Raw genomic sequence first — 18,655 nt, forward strand, 5'->3', positions numbered from 1 at the left:
TTATAACTGTTGTGTTTTAAAAATTTTTTTTTTCCTGCTAGCATCCGGATGCCTGTCATTGGTTTTTAATCTTCCCTGATTTGTTAGCAGCCTTTGACACTACTGATCTTAAGATCTTCTTGTTTTGATTTCCAGGGACTGGTGCTCAGGGGTTTGAATCTAGCCTAGTCAATTACCTCAAGTGACGGGTTGCAAGAATTTCTCTCTAGTTTTGAGAGGAACAGCTGTGTTAGTCTGTATTCGCAAAAAGAAAAGGAGTACTTGTGGCACCTTAGAGACTAACCAATTTATTTGAGCATGAGCTTTCGTGAGCTACAGCTCACTTCATCAGATGTTTACCGTGGAAACTGCAGCAGACTTTATATACACACAGAGAATATGAAACAATACCTCCTCCCACCCCACTGTCCTGCTGGTAATAGCTTATCTAAAGTGATCAACAGGTGGGCCATTTCCAGCACAAACCCAGGTTTTCTCACCCTCCACCCCCCCACACAAATTCACTCTCCTGCTGGTGCTAGCCCATCCAAAGTGACAACTCTTTACATAGTCAAGTCGGGCTATTTCCTGCATAGATCCAGGTTTTCTCACATCCCCCCCACCCCCATACACACACAAACTCACTCTCCTGCTGGTAATAGCTCATCTAAACTGACCACTCTCCAAGTTTAAATCCAAGTTAAACCAGAACATCGGGGGGGGGGGGGGGAACAAGAGGAAACAGGCTACCTTGCATAATGACTTAGCCACTCCCAGTCTCTATTTAAGCCTAAATTAATAGTATCCAATTTGCAAATGAATTCCAATTCAGCAGTTTCTCGCTGGAGTCTGGATTTGAAGTTTTTTTGTTTTAAGATAGCGACCTTCATGTCTGTGATTGCGTGACCAGAGAGATTGAAGTGTTCTCCGACTGGTTTATGAATGTTATAATTCTTGACATCTGATTTGTGTCCATTTATTCTTTTACGTAGAGACTGTCCAGTTTGACCAATGTACATGGCAGAGGGTTTTGGAGAGTTAAGCTGAGGTATTTGAGGGAACCATCCTTGGACTTTGATTGTTTATCTTGGGATCTGCAAACCTACCCTGAGTTTGATAAAGCTACAGTCGATTTCAGTATCCTCTCTCTGAAGATGATATTAATATATCTAAAGATTCTCCATCAGAACACACTCCACTTCAGAGGTGTATAAAGCTGGTGGAGACAAGCCTGGGAAATACCCCCTGCACAGGGGACCTTCCCAGCTGGCACAGAACTACAAAAGAACTCCTTATGAAAGGAGACTCGAGGAGCTTGGCTTGTTTAGCCTAACTAAAGGAAGGTTGAGGGGAGATATGATTGCTCTCTATAAATATATCGGAGGGATAAATACCGGAGAGGGAGAGGAATTATTTAAGCTCAGTTCCAATGTGGACACAAGAACAAATGGATATAAACTGGTCATTGGGAAGTTTAGACTTGAAATTAGACGAAGGCTTCTAACCATCAGAGGAGTGAAGTTTTGGAATAGCCTTCCAAGGGAAGCAGTGGGGGCAAAAGGTCTATCTGGTTTTAAGATTAAATTCGATAAGTTTATGGAGGAGATGGTATGATGGGATAACGTGATTTTGGTAATTAATTGATCTTTAAATATTCATGGTAAATAGGAAATAGGCCTAATGGACTGTGATGGGATGTTAGATGGGGTGGGATCTGAGTTGCCCAGGAAAGAATTTTCTGTAGTATCTGGCTGGTGAATCTTGCCCATATGCTCAGGGTTTAGCTGATCGCCATATTTGGGGTCGGGAAGGAATTTTCCTCCAGGGCAGATTGGAAGAGGCCCTGGAGGTTTTTTGCCTTCCTCTGTAGCATGGCGCACAGGTCACTTGCTGGAGGATTCTCTGCTCCTTGAAGTCTTTAAACCACGATTTGAGGACTTCAATAGCTCAGACATAGGTGAGAGGTTTATTCCAGGAGTGGGTGGGTGAGATTCTGTGGCCTGCGTGGTGCAGGAGGTCGGACTAGATGATCATAATGGTCTCTTCTGACCTTAGTATCTATGAAACTCTGGGCTAGTTCAATTCCGTCATAAAGAGTGGCCAGACTGCACTGTGGTCCTGCTTCCCACGGCCATAGAGGTACACGTAAACCAGAGCAGCCCCGAGGAAGTTGGCTATCAGCAGAAATAGAAATCGGGTCTCCTGACTCTAAAGTACAGCCTCTTCGGCTCCAGGAGAGTCTCCGTTAGGATTCTGTGGAATTCAACAGTACAAAGTCTATGACACCTTCTCATCCTCCCTCCCAATGTCTTAACATTATCTCCATTTTAAAGATAGGGAAACTGAGGCAGCGAGGTTAAGTGACTTGCCCGTGGCCATAGAGGGAGACCATGTCAGAGCAGTGATTCAAATTCAGGCCTAATTTCTGGATTCGGGTATACTGCCATTTTCTGAAGCAGGGATCAAAGAAGAGGCCAATTTTCTTGTGCCTAAGTATCTTCACTGAAACCCTGTTGTCTTCCAGCATGCCCTTCCACCGGGGCTGCAGCAATGGCTCTCAGAGACTTGGTTTGCTCAGATTTAAAGTTTGCTCATCATGCCCTCAGTTCTACTGGGAAATTCTGGAGGTCTTATTCTCTCTAAAATCTCTTTCGACCATTTGTGCTCCCAGATCCTTACCAGGAGCTCCTGGCTTCACTCACGACTGTGTTTATTCTGACCTAGGAACTTAGTCTTCCTGCATTTCTAACAATCAGAGCCTGACTGCTTGCAGAGGTTTTTCTTGGCTGTTTCCATATTACCTGGATATTTGCATAAGCGGCACCTCAGAAATCTGGTTTGACCTTCGACAGGTCAACATTTGCTCCCTTCCACTGGCAGGATCTGGCTTGGGCAGCTGCAGGCTAATGGAGTGCCTGGGGGCTGGGAGCCAGGACTCCTGGGTTCTCTTCCTCACTCAGCCACTGGCTCACTGCCGTGGCCTGAGGCAAACCAATTTCTGTTCTTTCATTTCCCCACAGTCCCAGAAAAGCGGGAATAATTGACCCTTATTCCCCCTTTTTTCAGGTGCTTTGAGATCTTTCGCGAAGAAGTGCTACATTCAGGTTACGTATTATTCTAGGGGTCTCTTCAGTCTCCCTTAGGATATGGCTACACTGGGATTAAAAATACCCATGGCACCCTGCCTCAGATCCCAGATCAGCTGATTCAGGCTCACAGGCTGCAGGCTATGGGGCTAAAAATTGCAGTGGGCTGGAGCCCGGGCTCTGAGACCACCCCGAACATCTACACTGCAATTTTATAGCCTGGCAGCCCAAGTCTCACGAGCCTACTGCAGCTGATTCAGGCCAGCTGCGGCTGTGCAGCGAGTCTTTTATCACAGTGTAGACGCACCCTTCGACTCTCCTCCCCAACCCTTCCATCATCCAGCGTACCCCTTTGCATGCCTCGCCTCTCGGGCAGATCATTCTGTTCTTGGGGGAGCTTCACCACTTAGCTGGAGGTTGAGTTTTTGTTTGTCGAGTCTGTGTTTATTATTAGCGGGCCACAGTGCACTCCGGTGCATGGAGATTGGTGCCGTTTAAATTAACAGGTAACAAGAATCACAAGCCAACCTTGAGGTGAATCAAGGTCAGGAAGGAAACCTGGGCCACTGGGGCCCCAATTCAGCAAAGTCCTTAAGCACTTGAGTAGCCATGCTGACTTCAATGGGTGTCACGTGCCTAAGCTGCTTGCTGAATCGGGGCCAGAAGCTGCACGCTCCAGCCTTGGCCACCTTCTCAGCACCGCAGCGTATATGGTGATGGCGTCTGCACATGGACTAGCGGTTAGAAAACAGGACTCCTGGCTCTGCCCCTGACTTGCCATGTGACCTTGGGCAAGGCGCTTCCCCCTTCTGCGTCAGTTTCCCCAGCTGTAAAATGAGGATAACGCCAGCCCACCTCACAGCAGTGCAATTAAGCTCACTTCCCCGATGTACGTGGAGTGCTTTGAAATCCCTGGACAGAGGCCAGAGACAGGCACATTGTTACAGCTGCTGGGTTGGAACGTTGGCCTGGGGCGGGGTAGTCACTACCGGCTGCGGCGGATCAGCACCTCCTGCTGGCTAACACGGGGAGGTTAACAGGGCCACGCACGGGGAGGCAGCTTACCCACACCTCCTACCTGCGGGAACAGCACAGAAGGGGCGAAGAGAGAAAACTGGGGACCCTGCATGGTACAGGGATGCAATCTTATGACCTCATCCACAAGGGTCTTCCCTTCGGAGCCAGGCGTGAGCTACGAGATGTCCCACGCCACCAGCTCCAGAATAGCTCTATTAAAGTCAAGCCGAGGCTGGACAGGCCCTCAATGTCAGAGCTAGAATGGTCTGTTGGCCTGCCCAGCCCAGCCCCCCACCCCCCTGCTCCACTGGACATCAACCCTGGAGCAAAAAGTGTCATCTGGCCGCGAAAGTCAACTGAAATTAAACCAACCAGGGGCCAAATTTCCCCTCATTCGTCCCTCCCCCAACGCTGCTGGCAGTGATGGAGACCGCGTGGCTTTATTATTTATTCCCCCCCCCCCCCCGAGCCTGTTGGAAAGCCGAGCTCAAATGAGCTTTCGCCGTCAGAGCCCAGCGTGCCCGGCCAAGAGAACAAAGAGACAGGCGCGCGCGCACACAGAGAGAGAATCCCTTTGTCTGCAAGCAGGGATCCTCACCCAGCCACATCAGCTTCCACTGAGCGACCTGCAGTTTGTGCCGATGCTGGGGTGGAGGGGGGGGTAGTTTACACCTGCATCTCATGCCTGCTGCACAACCATGAAGAGGCCAAAAGAAACCCCAACCAACGCTCATCAGTCCGTGGCAGAGCATCAACCTTCCAACTCAGCTGCAGCAATCCCAGCAAAACATCAGAACGGACTGGAGGGAGGTTCCAGGGGACAGGATATGAAACCCACACAATAACTGGGCTCAAAGCAGGGTTTATATCAACCCCACGTATTTCTAGGGAAATTGCCCGTTCAATTTAATAACCTCTTTTTAAAAATAAAATAAAATAAAAAAAAATGGTCCAGCACTGAACCCAAAGCTTCAGAAGCCAGGTCACCTTGAGGTTTTCGAAAGCAGGAGTGCCAAGGGGACAAGAGGATCCTTCCTTGGAGGACATGCTAAGGGGGAGGAGAGCCCAGCTCTCCATGAATCCACTAGACGATACACTCTGTCGGCCTGCCAATATTCACTGATATTTTAGAGAGCATGCGAGTGCTCGTTCCCCAGCCAGAACTTCTGTGTCTGCCAAGCGCTTCATCTGGATCCATCCACGGCTGAGAAGTTTCCAAATCTGCTTGTAGATGTGTCCAAAAAAATAAAAGGTACAAACCAAAGGATAAAAAGCATCAATGGGGGTGGGGGGGGGGGGAAGACAGGGGAGAGAACCTCAGGCTGAAAAATAAAACCCCATTTTTCCTGGCACATCACCACCAGGAGACAGAAATAATTTAATTTAGTTCGCAATGTCTTGCTATGTAGCTATATAGCACCCAGCACAGGCGAACCCCAGTTTTGGCTGTGGTCTTTTGGTGCTGCCGTAATACAACCAATAAGAAAGGGGAAGAGGTTGAGGTTGTGACTGAATGCTGGACCTGGGGCTGCAGATTCTCCTTTGCCGAAAACAATGGGGTTGGACAAGGACTATTTTAACGAGTTTGATCTGGAGGAGAGACATAAAATACTTATAACAAACCCAGGATTTCGTGGCTGAAACTATGCTGCCCTCCAACAACTGCTCAGGACTAGTTCTCTTTTCCTCCAAAAGCACAGGCCCCTACCCCTTGAGCTAAAGGAGAATCTTCTTTATCAGTACAGGGTTTATGACACACAGCTGAACAGTTCTGATTCCATACAATAAAGGAAGTGGCGTACACACCCAGACCGCACTAGCCAGTTTACTGCAACGCTTCTGTCCAAGGCACTGTGCAAACACAGCCCGCATCTATGGTATAATAAAAGTTAGCCCCATTTTATAGGTGGGCAAACCGAGGCACAGAGAAGTGAAGTGGCCTGTCTACATTCACATGACAAGTGAATAAAGGATCTTAAGATTAACTCAAGAGTCCCTGGCTACAAGTCCACTAAACACCATCTCTCTTAACAAGGGGCTGACAACTCCCCCCTCCCCCTTAGCCTACTGCTGCTGCTAAGGCAGAGAGGGGACAGTCTCCAGAGACACCAGCCTGGAGATAAATAAAAAGCAGACTGGATTCCGCCCTGGAACCCACGGGAACAACATGCATGACCCAGAGCAGGATCCGGCCCCGAGTGCTGAGTAATAAATCCGACGGCGGCCGCTGAGTTCCCAGCGCTGATCACATTGCCAGGGCAGCACAGAAGCGGATTATAAAACACCGCACCGGCTAGCAGTTCTGCAAAGCTACCTAACGGCGCTGCCCTCTCTTGGCTATTTCATTGTTAGCCCCTCCTCTCCTTCCCCACCTTTTGTCCTCCACTCTAGGGGAGGATCTGCTGCTGTCAGGCCCAGTTCAGCTCTGATTACGAGTGCAAAAACTGGTAGGATCACTGAGGTGTGCTAAGGAAAAAACAAAAACCCCACACACCCAACGGAATAGGCCAATGCACTGCAAAGCAGTCACAGAGCTCTTTGCTTCCCTCATTGCTCTAACCTATTGCCACTTATCCAACAACCTGCTCCTCGTGCGGCCAGCTCTTGCTTATGCTGGTCTGAGCCAGGAGATCACCCGGGCACACCTGCTGAGCTCAGTGGGGCTTAAGCAGAATCAGGTCCACAGGCTCCTGGCGGGGGAGGGAGGGGGGGAGGGAGAGCTGCTTCTTTCTGCCTTTGGCCCAAACCAGCCATTGAGAGCGGAAAGTTTGGGAAGGGGGAGGCCAGGGGAAGAGTCTTCAAAACCTCTCTAATATTTACTCAAACTCCTTCGCTCCTTTGATTACAGCTGGTCAGGGAGGGTGTCAAACGTTCCCTCTCTTCCCCATCACGCCTCTATTGTGGAGGGGGGGAGGGGAGTTAAAGAAATTATACTTTCAAATTAAGGCCTCTTTTCTCTCCTCTCTTTTTCAACCAACCAACCACCCAGCTGGCCCTTTCCTCCCCCAGCCAGATCACGTGTAGCAGAGAATGGTTCTCCATTGCCCAGCTTCTCTGGTGAATGGCACTCTGTGAATACCACAGGTTAGCCTCAGACTGAACAAGATGCTGGACCAAGTTTATTACAACAAGGGTATTTCCGCAGCCATCAAAAGCTCTGTTTATACCCGCAGGTTTATACTGGAACAGACCCGGCCAACGCTCCACTGACTTCCTATTTCACAGTTGCCCTCCCTTTGCTTTTGAAGCTCTCCAAAGCAGGCTGCGTGGTGTGGTAGGAGCTACAGAGAAGGTCCTTGTGCTAGAATTTGTGACACAGGAAGAGCAGTCAGAAGGGGGGGTTCTATACCCAAGCTGTCAGGGACTCAGTGGCTGGGCAAAACATCCAGTCTTTCTATGCCTCAGTCTCCCCATCTGTAAAATGGGATAATAGCTAAACCATGGGTGGGGGGAGGACCTTAACTTGCTTCTGGTTCTAAAGCACTCTGGGAGCCCCGATAAAAGATGCTATGCACAGTACCACATGGACCTGTCTCATATGCAGATGTAATCCTTATACACCTACCCCTAACACTGTCCCTCCTCCACTGCACATGCCTATGTGCAGTCCCAAATTACAGCCCAAGGGCCTTTGCCTTTCCAGCTCCTACCACACCAAGCCACCTTCTTCCATCCTTCCCACTTCATCAGCTCCAAGTCTTGTATCCGGTCTCTGCCAAAAACCTCTCCCCAACCTCTGCCTCTTAATTCCTCTGGTAGTTATTTTTCAGTTAGCTGTGTATAAAGCACTTGGGGATGGGGATTTGTAGCAAAGCAGGCACAAGCAACCAAGCTGCCTAGGTGCGACTGCATTCCGAGGCCTTAGTATAAATGCAGCAAGAAAGACAAGGGGGAGGGTATAGGAAGAGGAAAGAAATATTTCAACCCACAGCCAAGGAATTCAATAGGGAAATTCAAGACAGTTTTAGTTGACCGATGGCCTAAAGGTATCGTCTTGCTTTGGGGGACTCCGAGGATCAAGACAAGTTCATGCTAGGGGTAACTTCCCAGACTTCAAAGGCTTTACACGAGGGATGGCTAGGCACCCCCAAGATTCCTCTGAAGTACCCTTTCCTGCTATCTTATGCATTTAATTTCCTGTCTTCTAAACTGGCAGGAAAACCAAGGGCAACAGCAAAGCCCACACAAACCAAGGACTGTTAAAGACACGGAGATGGGGCCAGGGAGGTCTGACGAGATCACCTATGATGGCCTAAAAAGACACTGCACACAAAGGCAGAATCCCAGGGCACAAAAAACCGTTCCCATTTGGCAGCCCAGAGCCAGAACAACAAGGGGGTGCTGCAGGTCAGGACTGAGGAACATCGGAAGAGCTGTGGGCAGGGAATTGAGGGACACCAGCAGAGCTATGTGACGGGTGTCTCGGACCAGAATAGCCAGGGACTTCCTGTGAGTACGGAGGCCCACTGGCGTAGCTGGGCGGGACCTAGTGCCGTAATAGTCCTGAGTCTGGAGTGAGGCACTTTGCAGAGCTCTACGGGAAATGCTTGCACAGCATCTGCCCCCACTGACCAGTCACGAGTACTAAATTACACCAAGCTCTAGGCAAATATGTATAAACACTACCCCTTCAATGATCTGCACCTCACACACACGTCTGATAACAAAACACCTGGAAATATACACATGCCTATTAAATCAAACCCTATGCACTATAAGCTACAAAACCTGGTTTTGTTTTTAAAATGCAACCCACCTCAGCTCTGCCTAAAGCGTCCCAGTTCTAGCTGGTGCCAGCCACCTGGTATTTAGAGGCACTCCAGTTCCAATAACATTTTTTACCATTGGGAGAGAAGGACCCTTTCAAGGGGAAAAAAAAATTCCCCCAGCTCCACAGCTGTCTATCAAACAGAGGTCTGCAGAGCTCCCGCTCCGAAACCCATTGTGTAACTGGCCATTTTTTGTCCTTGCTGGAGTGCGTCAGGGCAAATCGATAGGGCCAGCCAGGAAAAGGGGTGGAAAAAAGCCACCATGGACATTTTCCACAGATCATCTGCAGGGAGGGTATGGCCAGCCACTGCTTTGCCTGGACAGGCACGATTAACAGGTCACACGTATGTCAGGCTCTGTAGCCATTTCTCCCAGCGGTGGCCTGACTCTGTACAGAAATTTCGCTTCCAAAAAATCTTCCCCGGCAGGAGCTTAGAATTCAGCACTGTTCCCCCCACCGATCCATGTCAGACTTTTGGCAAATACTACAGGTCTCCTCCCTCCTGGATTTTAAAAGAGAGCTGAAATCAACTCGGCTCTTTGTGTGATTAAAAACAAACAACTCCCCACCCCACCATGTCCATCTATAAAGCCAAAACCATCTTCCCTGTGCAATAGCCAAATCAGCACTGCTCTGGAAACAGGGCCGTACTGCCTTAGCACCTGAAAGGGAGCACTGAACATTGTTTTCAAAAGGTCTCACCAAAATAATACTGGTTACATATAGATCTCCCATTCTTCTTAAAAAAATACTACAGCTATTCAGAACACAGAAGAATCCCCCCCACACACACACCTCACCCCACCACACACACCCCAAAGCTGTTCTACCTGTAAGGCAAGTCAAATAGCAGGATTAAAAACCCTGAGCATCCCTAAAAAAAAGGCCAAAGCACAGGGTATACATGGCATTTTAACTCTGTACTGTCTGCTTTGAGATTCCCAAGTGAGCTTTGATTCAGGCTAGTCTAAATCAATTGCATCCAGTACAGAGATTAGGATGAACATGGCAACATTTGGAGAATGTTTGGGAGGAAAAAATGTTTTGCTGGTTTTCGCAAAAAGAACAGGAGGACTTGTGGCACCTTAGAGACTAACCAATTTATTTGAGCATGAGCTTTCGTGAGCTACAGCTCACTTCATCAGATGCATACCGTGGAAACTGCAGCAGACTTTATATATACACAGAGAATATGAAACAATACCTCCTCCCACCCCACTGTCCTGCTGGTAATAGCGTATCTAAAGTGATCATCAGGTGGGCCATTTCCAGCACAAATCCAGGTTTTCAATGGCCCACCTGATGATCACTTTAGATAAGCTATTACCAGCAGGACAGTGGGGTGGGAGGAGGTATTGTTTCATATTCTCTGTGTATATATAAAGTCTGCTGCAGTTTCCACGGTATGCATCTGATGAAGTGAGCTGTAGCTCACGAAAGCTCATGCTCAAATAAATTGGTTAGTCTCTAAGGTGCCACAAGTACTCCTTTTCTTTTTGCGAATACAGACTAACACGGCTGTTACTCTGAAACCTGTCATTTTGCTGGTTTTGTTTCCTATCTTCCTTCAAATCCCCATTAGGTGACTTCAGAATCGGATATAACTTTTCTTTAATAGACAAACAAAAAAACAAAAGAACAACAAATTGTTCCCAAGATGGGGTTATTCTGCAAGGTTGGAAGGAGACTGCATTATAACCGGGGATAAAGGTCAGCCCGGGAAATTTAAGATTTCAGCAACGAAAGCAGGGCCTGAAGAAAACCCCCCTCATCTTTTGATTCCTTAATACAAACAAAATGACAAGAAACAAACAGAGGGCTTTTATTTTCATGCCACAAAAACAGGAACTAAAAGGAGAAAACATCTCGGGGTGGGGGGAGATATATTACACACATTCGCAAGCAAAAGATTAACCACAAATGATATGTGCTGCTAATATCTGTATTGCAATAGTGTCGGTGAGCTTCAATCATGGACCAGGACTCCACTGTGCTTGGTGCTGTACATACAGAGCAAAAAGACAATCTTTGCCCTGAAGAGTTTGCTACCTACATACAAGACTATCTGCCTTTGCAATTCTGAATGTGTTTATTCGAGACACACCTGCCCCTTCTCCCATACAGTCTTATCTGTGCCCCTGCAACCTGGAACGATCTCGCCTGACTCGTGCTCAACGTACTGTTTATATTGCAGTAGTACTCAAAGGGTCTCATCTAGATTGTACAGCACCTAGCATGACTGAAACCAAACACACTGAAAATGACAGCCCCTGCACCCAAAGAGCGTACAGTCTCCAAGACTTGACCTAACAAGCGGAGGACACAAACAAGGGGTCACAAGCCTTGGGCTTGTCTAGGCAACCATCACAACTTGCCACCTGGCTAGCTGTGATCAGGTTACCTTCAAAGGCCTCCCATGCCGACTTCAGCCCCAGGCCCTTGCTACAGACACAGAGCTGGATCCAGAGTCCCGCTACACATTGATATTAGGAAGGTGACAGAGCAGAGAATCAGGCCCAGAGTCATCAAAAGTCTTTGTTAAGTAATTAAAAAACAATCAAAAAAGGAGCTACAAAAAGATCCATGAGGAATATCACATGACCAGTTCCTCTCAGACACATTCCCCCCACAACCGCAGATCTCACTAGCTCCGTGCTATTAGCCATTCATCAACGTCATTATATAGCCCAGGTTTGGGGTTTTCTGCCATCCCTTGTTGTGTTGTGGCTAACCACACTCAGACAAGCAATTCCAAGGGAGTCAAAGGGAATATTCGCCTGAGGAAAAAAAAAAAATCACCAGATCTGGCCCTTAGAGTCCAAGATCCTGAGGGCAGGAAGTTGCCAGTTCCTATTTGTCTGCAAAGCACCATGCACATTAAACATTTAAATGGGCAGATCCCAAGGCCCACTGACAAAAGGTGGGTTTATTGCTATTTTATTGAAGGGAGAAACTGAGGCACAAGACCTAGGTCACACAGTGAGCAAACGGGAGAACTGGGAATAGAAGCCAGATCTCCTGACTCCCAGCTCTGTGCTTTATCCACTGGATCAGGGTGCCTCGCTTATTCAGACAAACTCAGGCTGATGACTTGTAGCAGTGTTGATTAAGAACCTCAATATTTGGCCTAATCTATGTAAGGAATTTATCTGGTCCCCATTACAACATCAGAGCACTTCACAATCTTCAGTGCATGGCCCTGTAGGGGGGGGCCAGTGCCATCATCCCCACTGCACAGAGGAGAAACTGAGGCACACAGGGGCTAAGTGACTCCCCTAAGGTCACACAAGAAGTCTGTGGCAGAACAGGAAATTGAACCCTGGTCTCGAGCCTCAAGCTAGTTCCCTAACCACTGGACCATCTTTCCTAAATACTAAAGGTTTGCAGTGAGACTGAAGTGTATTCCTTGCCTGGCTGTAGCTTTGCAACCTGCAGTTTAGCCAGGAAACGCCCTGAGGGGCTAACGCAGAGCCAGCAGAAGGTATCCTTCGAGCAACAACACATTTTAAAAGTGGGCGTGGATGAGATCCAAGTCTGCTGGGAACCCACCCGGAAAATTCCTTGGCGCGACGCTGCGCAGCGGACCGCCCCAGTGCGTGGGTTTCCCAGCCCAGCCAGCCACTCCCGGCTCTGGGATGAAGGTATCTTTCCTACTTGGCTCTGCCCTTTTCCCAGAGAGGGAAGAATTAACAGAAGCAAACAAATGCTTCTCACAAGTCTGGCTGAGTCTTTGCCCTTCCTCAGGGTTGCGGGGGGGAGAAGAAAAAGAAGAACCACTAGCAGCCCCATGCAACTCTTTGCTTTCCCCAAAAAACCCGGAGGGGGAAAAACCACTTTCCTGTGAGCTCACACTGACTCCTCTCCGCAGAGAATCCCCCCTCCCCCCGGGCCTGGCCATCCAACTGGAAAGTAATCACGTTGCGCTTTTTATTTATTACCCTTTTTTTTTTTTTAATTGCTAAACGGTGACTCATTTTGGCAGCGTTAAAATACACAGGAAATCATCCCCATTTTACAGCAACCACCATTCGATTCACTGTTAAATATTTATTCCGCGCACTGCAGCCCTGGGAGGAAGCAGAGGGCCCCACTGCCCTGAAGCAGTTGTACGGGAGACAGCAGGACAGAACAGGAGAGACCTCGGGGCCAGCCCAAGGAAGACAGCAACGCTGGGGTGGGTTGATGGCCTATGCGCTTGTTAGCTGTCCCCAGTCTCCACAGCTAAGGGGAGGGACTAGACCCCAGGATTAGGGCAGGAAGGGCTCCACCAGGCCACGCTGCCAAACAAGGCTCAATATACAAAACCCCCTATTATTCCAGTTCTGGGCACGAGCACACAAAACCCCAGTGGTCTGTGCTCCTCCCAGGATGGGCACTGGTCCCACCCGTCCCCACCACAAACTCTTCATTGTTCAGCCAAATGTCAGCTAACTGCCCACAGGCAGAAAAGCTGGTGCATTAGCCCGCTGCGCCCCCATGCTGCCCCCTCCCCGGGGCTTTTGGAGAAGCCTAGTCACTGGTGACACCACCCCCAGCTGCTCAAGTTCCTACCCCTGCCTCACCCCTCCTCCACAACACCCACCTCCAACCGGTTTCAAACATCACAAGAGGAGGGAGACTTTGGTGGAGCCCGGGTGGTGGGAAGAGAGAGGAGATGCTGATTTGACACTGACGAGCCATACCAAGGGAGGGATGCATTGTAATCAAGGCATTGCTTGCCACCCCTGGGAGCAAGCTGCCTGAAACCAGATTTCAAAGCAATTCAACCTACGAACCCATCTGATTTCCCTTCCATCCTCACTTTTTTGGGAAGCAGAAGAGGGCAGGGCCTTCGGAAAAGGTTCTGGAGGCAAGTCCTCTAGCAAAGGGTCTCTCTCTGCTGATGTTTTGTTCTAAACCAGGGCAATTATGTTCTGCATTCATCCGCTGCAACAAATGGCCCACGGAGGGGATCCTTTACGTTATAACCACATACCCATAATTAGCTGCATCAGCAAGTTACCCATATCCTCTTCGTTAATTAGCTTGCAAAGCAGTTTGAAGGTTTCAAGTCCTATTGTCACCAGTGGGTGACAAATGACTTCAAAAGATCCCCATCAAATACCTCACTGCTTCCTTTCCCCCACCTCCACTCCATTGTTTGAATAACCCCTTGAAAGCTGAAAACACAAACCCCATACCAGTCATTTTATCACCCACCCCTGTTTGACATGCACTCCCCCCGCCCCCTTTCTCCTCACCCCCATGATGCCTTTCCAGCTGAGCTTGAAATTAACGTCTGCTTTTGTAGCCAGACTAGTCCACAGGATATGAGACACAGTAGGTAGGTTGGTCCAGTCAAAGATATTACCTCACCTACTTTGTCTCTCTCATGTCTGCTTTTGTTTACTTCCTCATTTGTACCCCAGCACCACTGAGGAGCTGGGAACAGGGCACTGCATCAAATGGCAGTTGCAGAACCATCAGGGAGGAGGAGTGCAAGGAGTTATTTTGTGTAGGTCCTACGTAAACACTGGCCTTTTCAAAAAATAAAAAGATTTCTCAATGGCACAGCAGAGGATTAAAAATGAAGTAGAATAAGTGGCAAATTCCTCCCCTAATGACTTTAAACCAGGTGGATTTTGTGGAGGGGAGGGGACTCAGATTTGACTGTGCCCACTTGAGTCTGGAATCTTCACAATTGAGTAAAAGCCCTTGATCCAAAAGAATCACCGTGGGGGGCTAGGTAAAGGTTCAGACAGGCAATGCGGGGCAGTGATTCGCTTCCATCCCACTCTTGAACTGGAAGAGATCCATGAAGTCCCTTTGCCTTGCCCCACTGGCCAGTCCCAGGTCGGTTCCAACGACACATTATTTTTAAGGATTTTGACCATCTCTTTTAGACTGGAATCTCCTCGGGGCAGGGACTTACTTGCCTTTGCTTGTCTCTTGGGCAGCACCATGCACACCACGGGCGCGCTGCAACCAGCGCAACCATCGCAGAGAAAGAGACAAAAAGGGACAACTACGGGGTCCACTTACCCGGATCTCGTTGCGCCGGATTTCCACGTCACACACCGAATGGCCCTGGTGGGCCCCGCTATAGTAGCAGCAGAATTGGCACACGGCGACCTGCTCCGCTTCACAGTGGTACAGTCGGTAGGCGTTGTGCTGGGGGCAGCTCCAGGCCCGGACATCGTCCGCCTCCACCAGGAGGTGCCCCCGGGCCGTGGAGGGCTGCTGCAGGTGCGTCTGCACGTGAGATTGACAGCAGGGGGCCTCGCACCTCAGGCAGATCTTTTGGGCGGGCAGCGGGGGGCCCCTGCGGCAGAAAACGCAGTGCAAGACGGAGGGGGTCTTCTCCAGGTTGAGGGAGTTGAACTTTTCCACAATGTTGGTCAGTTTCAAGTTCTTCTCCAGGTTGGGTTTCTGGTTGTAGGCCTGATTGCATTCCGGACAGCGCACTAACCCAGTCTCTTTGGCCCACGCCTCCCCTATGCAGCCCCTGCAGAAATTGTGCTTACAAGGAAGTTGAACGGGTTCCACAAAGACATGCAGGCAAATGGGACATATAAGTTCCTCTTCAAAACAGTTCTTCCAATTTTCAGCCATTTCTACGGATATATATATATATATATATATATATATATATATATATATATAATCTCTCTCTTACTATTTCAGTTTGATCTACAGATGCCGATGGAGAGTGGGCTTTTCCCCCTGCAGTGGGAAGCCTGCCGGTAAACTGCTATTGAAAAATAAAAAAATAATAAAAAATAAAAACTACAGGATATTCTAAATTTCAAAGTAAAATAACCCACAGAGCAGAGTCCTACGAAACTCAAACACTAACAAAAATGTATATATACGATCTGATTAAGGGCCAGTGTTAGCTGGAAAAAAAAAAAAAAACACAGAAGCTTTCAGGGTTTAAAGCCCACAATTTTAACAACTCTTAGGAGCAGTTTTGTTTCTTCTGATTCTGGAAGGTGAATCGAAACTTACTGAAGGTTGAAAAAAAATCCATACAAAATCCAGTAGCAGAGTCCAAGTTCCATTAAAAACCTCCTAAATTTAGAACTCCGGATTTGATTTTTCTTGTCTTCGGTTTGCAACTGACATTCAATATTTTAAAGGGACTTTTGTCCACCAACCCAGTCAGAAGCCCAAGAGAATAGACTGCCTCCGATTTCTTTTCCCCCTTCCTTTTCTCCCTGAGGGGAGCTAGGAATTAGTCTTTTTTTAAAAAAATAACATAAAAAAATCAGAGTTAAGATCCAAATGGAAGGAAGGAGGAAGATTAAAAAACAATGAAACAATGAACTGGATTCTTTCAACTGCCCCAACGATTTTCTTCTAACCCAGCTCAGCAGCAAAAAAAATTCTTTCGGTTGCTTTGGAATAGTGAGATCTTGGACGGAAGAACACAGTGGGAAGACGGGTCAATCATTCAGATGAAATTCCAGCCCAGAGCCAAAGGAACCCTCCCTATCCCTTCCTCCTTTCACAAATAGGAATGAGAATGAAAGAAGAAAAAAAGGTTTGGGAGAGGGGAAAAAAAGGCCCATGAAACAAAAATCAACCTGTGCTCTAAATTCTCACTAGGGAACAGGTTTAGAAAAAGAAAATCTCGTTTCAGGATCTGGAGAGATTCTGATTCAAGGTAAAAACGTCCCCAAGTAGAAACAATAAGACAAAACAAAAGCTCAATATTTGGGAGCGAGCTGGGTCGCTGGCAGGAAAACAAGCATGCCTTGATCAAACTGAAAAGGAATTTCTCAACTGCTAATGAAGAGCCCTTCCCCCTCCTTTTCCTTCTCTTCTCTGTTTTCTCTCTGACATGAAAGCTATTTCTCCTTTCAGATCCAGCCTGCAAAAAGGGGGGGGTGAGAAAGAAGCTGAAAGCCGACTGCTGAAATGTACAATTCCAGCAGGATCTAGTCAATTCTCAGCCATTTTGAGTTGCCGCTCTCAGTTTGGATTTTAAAAATATAGCGACAAGAGAAAGGAGGGTGGATTTAACAAGAAAAAGTAATAAAAACAATATATAAAAAAAAAATAACCGATCCGGTAGACGGCACCACCCTGTAAAGTATGCGCCTGATGTGTCAGTTTAAGGAGGGGAAACTCCACATTGAGTCGGTGCAGCAGCAGCAGCTGCTGTTGTCTTTTGGCTTTATCATCAGATCAAAAAAAAAAAGCCAACAGGCTCATCACGGCCACCTCCAGCCATCTTGGTTTTTGTTGTGTTGTTTTTTTCTGTGTGTGTGTGTGTGTGTGTGTGTGGTTTTTTTTTTTTTTTTGAATAATCTTTTTAATAAAGACAGCCGTCTCTTCTCCCCCTCCCTCCGCCCCCAGAACCATAAAAAAAAACCACACACCAATCTGGCAGCACCCTGGTTTCAAGGCTCTCTCCTCTGCCCTACCCGCTCCTCCCGGATTCTTTGCCCCACGCAGGGGGAGGTGGAAAAAACAAACCGACTCCCCTACAGAATGAAAAGGGAGGGAGGGGGAAAAAAACACACACCCCCCCCCGGCCGCCACGCAACAGCCCCAACCCAAGCGGGCTCGGCCCCGATGTCACACGCCCGCCGGGGCAGCGGCGACCGGGGCAGCGGCTCCCCTGGGCTGGGCCATAAAGAAGGAATAAGGCCCCCTGACAGCTACAGAGCCATCGTCAGGCTGCAGCTCCGGAGCCAGGCTGCCACATCCCGGGGGGGGGGGGGGGGGAGATGCGTGTCGGGGAGGGAGGGGGGGTGGGCAGAGCAGGAGAAGCGGCCCCCACACCGCCCTATCAATCCTCAAGATGCTACGTGGGGGGGGGGGGGTGCGCGGACCCCAAAGTCCTCGGGATTTTTGTGGGGGGGGAGGGGGGGCTGGAAATCGGGAAGCGGCTCCCCGTGCGGGGTGGGTGGGTGGGGGGGGGGCGACAGAGGCTGCAGGGGAGGAGGTGGGGGGGGGGGAGTCCGGGTCCTCTTCGGGCTCTCGCTGCGCGGGGGGGGCGGCCCGATCCCCCCGCCCCGTTCGCGTGACAACCCTCGGGGAGCGCGGGGGGATCCGGTCCGGAGGGTGCCGCGGCCGCCGCTTCCTCGCCCGCTGCCGCCGCCGCCGCCGCTGCCTCCCCGCGCCCGTGGCCGCCTCTCACGCCGGGGCCGAGCCGCCGCACCAGCCTCTCGCCCGGGCCCCGCCCCGCCGGCCCACGTGAGCGCCACAAGTCGCTACATTGAAACACCGCCGCGTTCGGGGCCTCCTGCCTTAAAGCGGCCGCGCCTGGGCGCCGGGGGTGAGGGGGGGGCCCACCGCTCTCCCCCTCCCGCTCGCCGGCGACCCTCGCTGCCCCCCTGGCAGGGTTAGGGCTGTGACCGCGGCACCCGGGACCCCCAGCCCCAGGCGGGTCCCGCAGCACCAGGCAGGGGACCAAGACCGCCGCTGCCCCAAAGAGCTTCCAATCCTTGGCGGGAGGGACCTGCCGGGAAAGACCAGGCCCGGCGGGTTAGCACGGGAGGCGGTGGACGGGATCAGCATGCCTTTCCCGGCCCCGCGCGCAAGGCAGCCGAGGGGTCAGGGCTCCGGTGCATCAAGCGTTCTACTCTGGCCAGGGGCACGGGCGTACAGCCATCCGCTCTGGCCCCCATTCCCACAGCATCTGAGGCCCTGATCCTCCAAGGCACGTACGGGGGCATCGATGCAGCCAACGGCAGCGAGCCTCCGAGCCCGGCTCGACAGACTGAGGCCCGCTTCACGGGTAGCGCAAGCCCGAGGCGGTCAAGGTCAGAGGCTCACTGCTGCAGGTGGTGTAAAGACATACCCTTAGACACGT

The 18,655-nt window shown here is 49.8% G+C and overlaps 1 protein-coding gene across 2 annotated transcripts in view; it reads right to left on the reverse strand.

Annotated features, from left to right (window-relative positions):
• The window catches only part of TRIM8 (tripartite motif containing 8), a 54,046-nt gene extending 36,482 nt beyond the window's left edge, over positions 1–17,564 (reverse strand). Inside the window, exon 1 of one of the 2 annotated variants that reach the window (XM_075131098.1) lies at positions 14,875–17,564. In XM_075131098.1, coding sequence (XP_074987199.1) covers positions 14,875–15,444 — 570 coding nt within the window. In that variant the 5' untranslated portion in view covers positions 15,445–17,564. The remainder of the gene's footprint in view (positions 1–14,874) is intronic. The other variant, XM_048858161.2, reaches the window with a different exon arrangement.
• Between the last annotated feature and the right edge of the window lie 1,091 nt (positions 17,565–18,655).

Source organism: Caretta caretta, chromosome 7 (genome assembly GCF_965140235.1).
Source record: "Caretta caretta isolate rCarCar2 chromosome 7, rCarCar1.hap1, whole genome shotgun sequence".
Taxonomy (NCBI): domain Eukaryota; kingdom Metazoa; phylum Chordata; order Testudines; family Cheloniidae; genus Caretta; species Caretta caretta.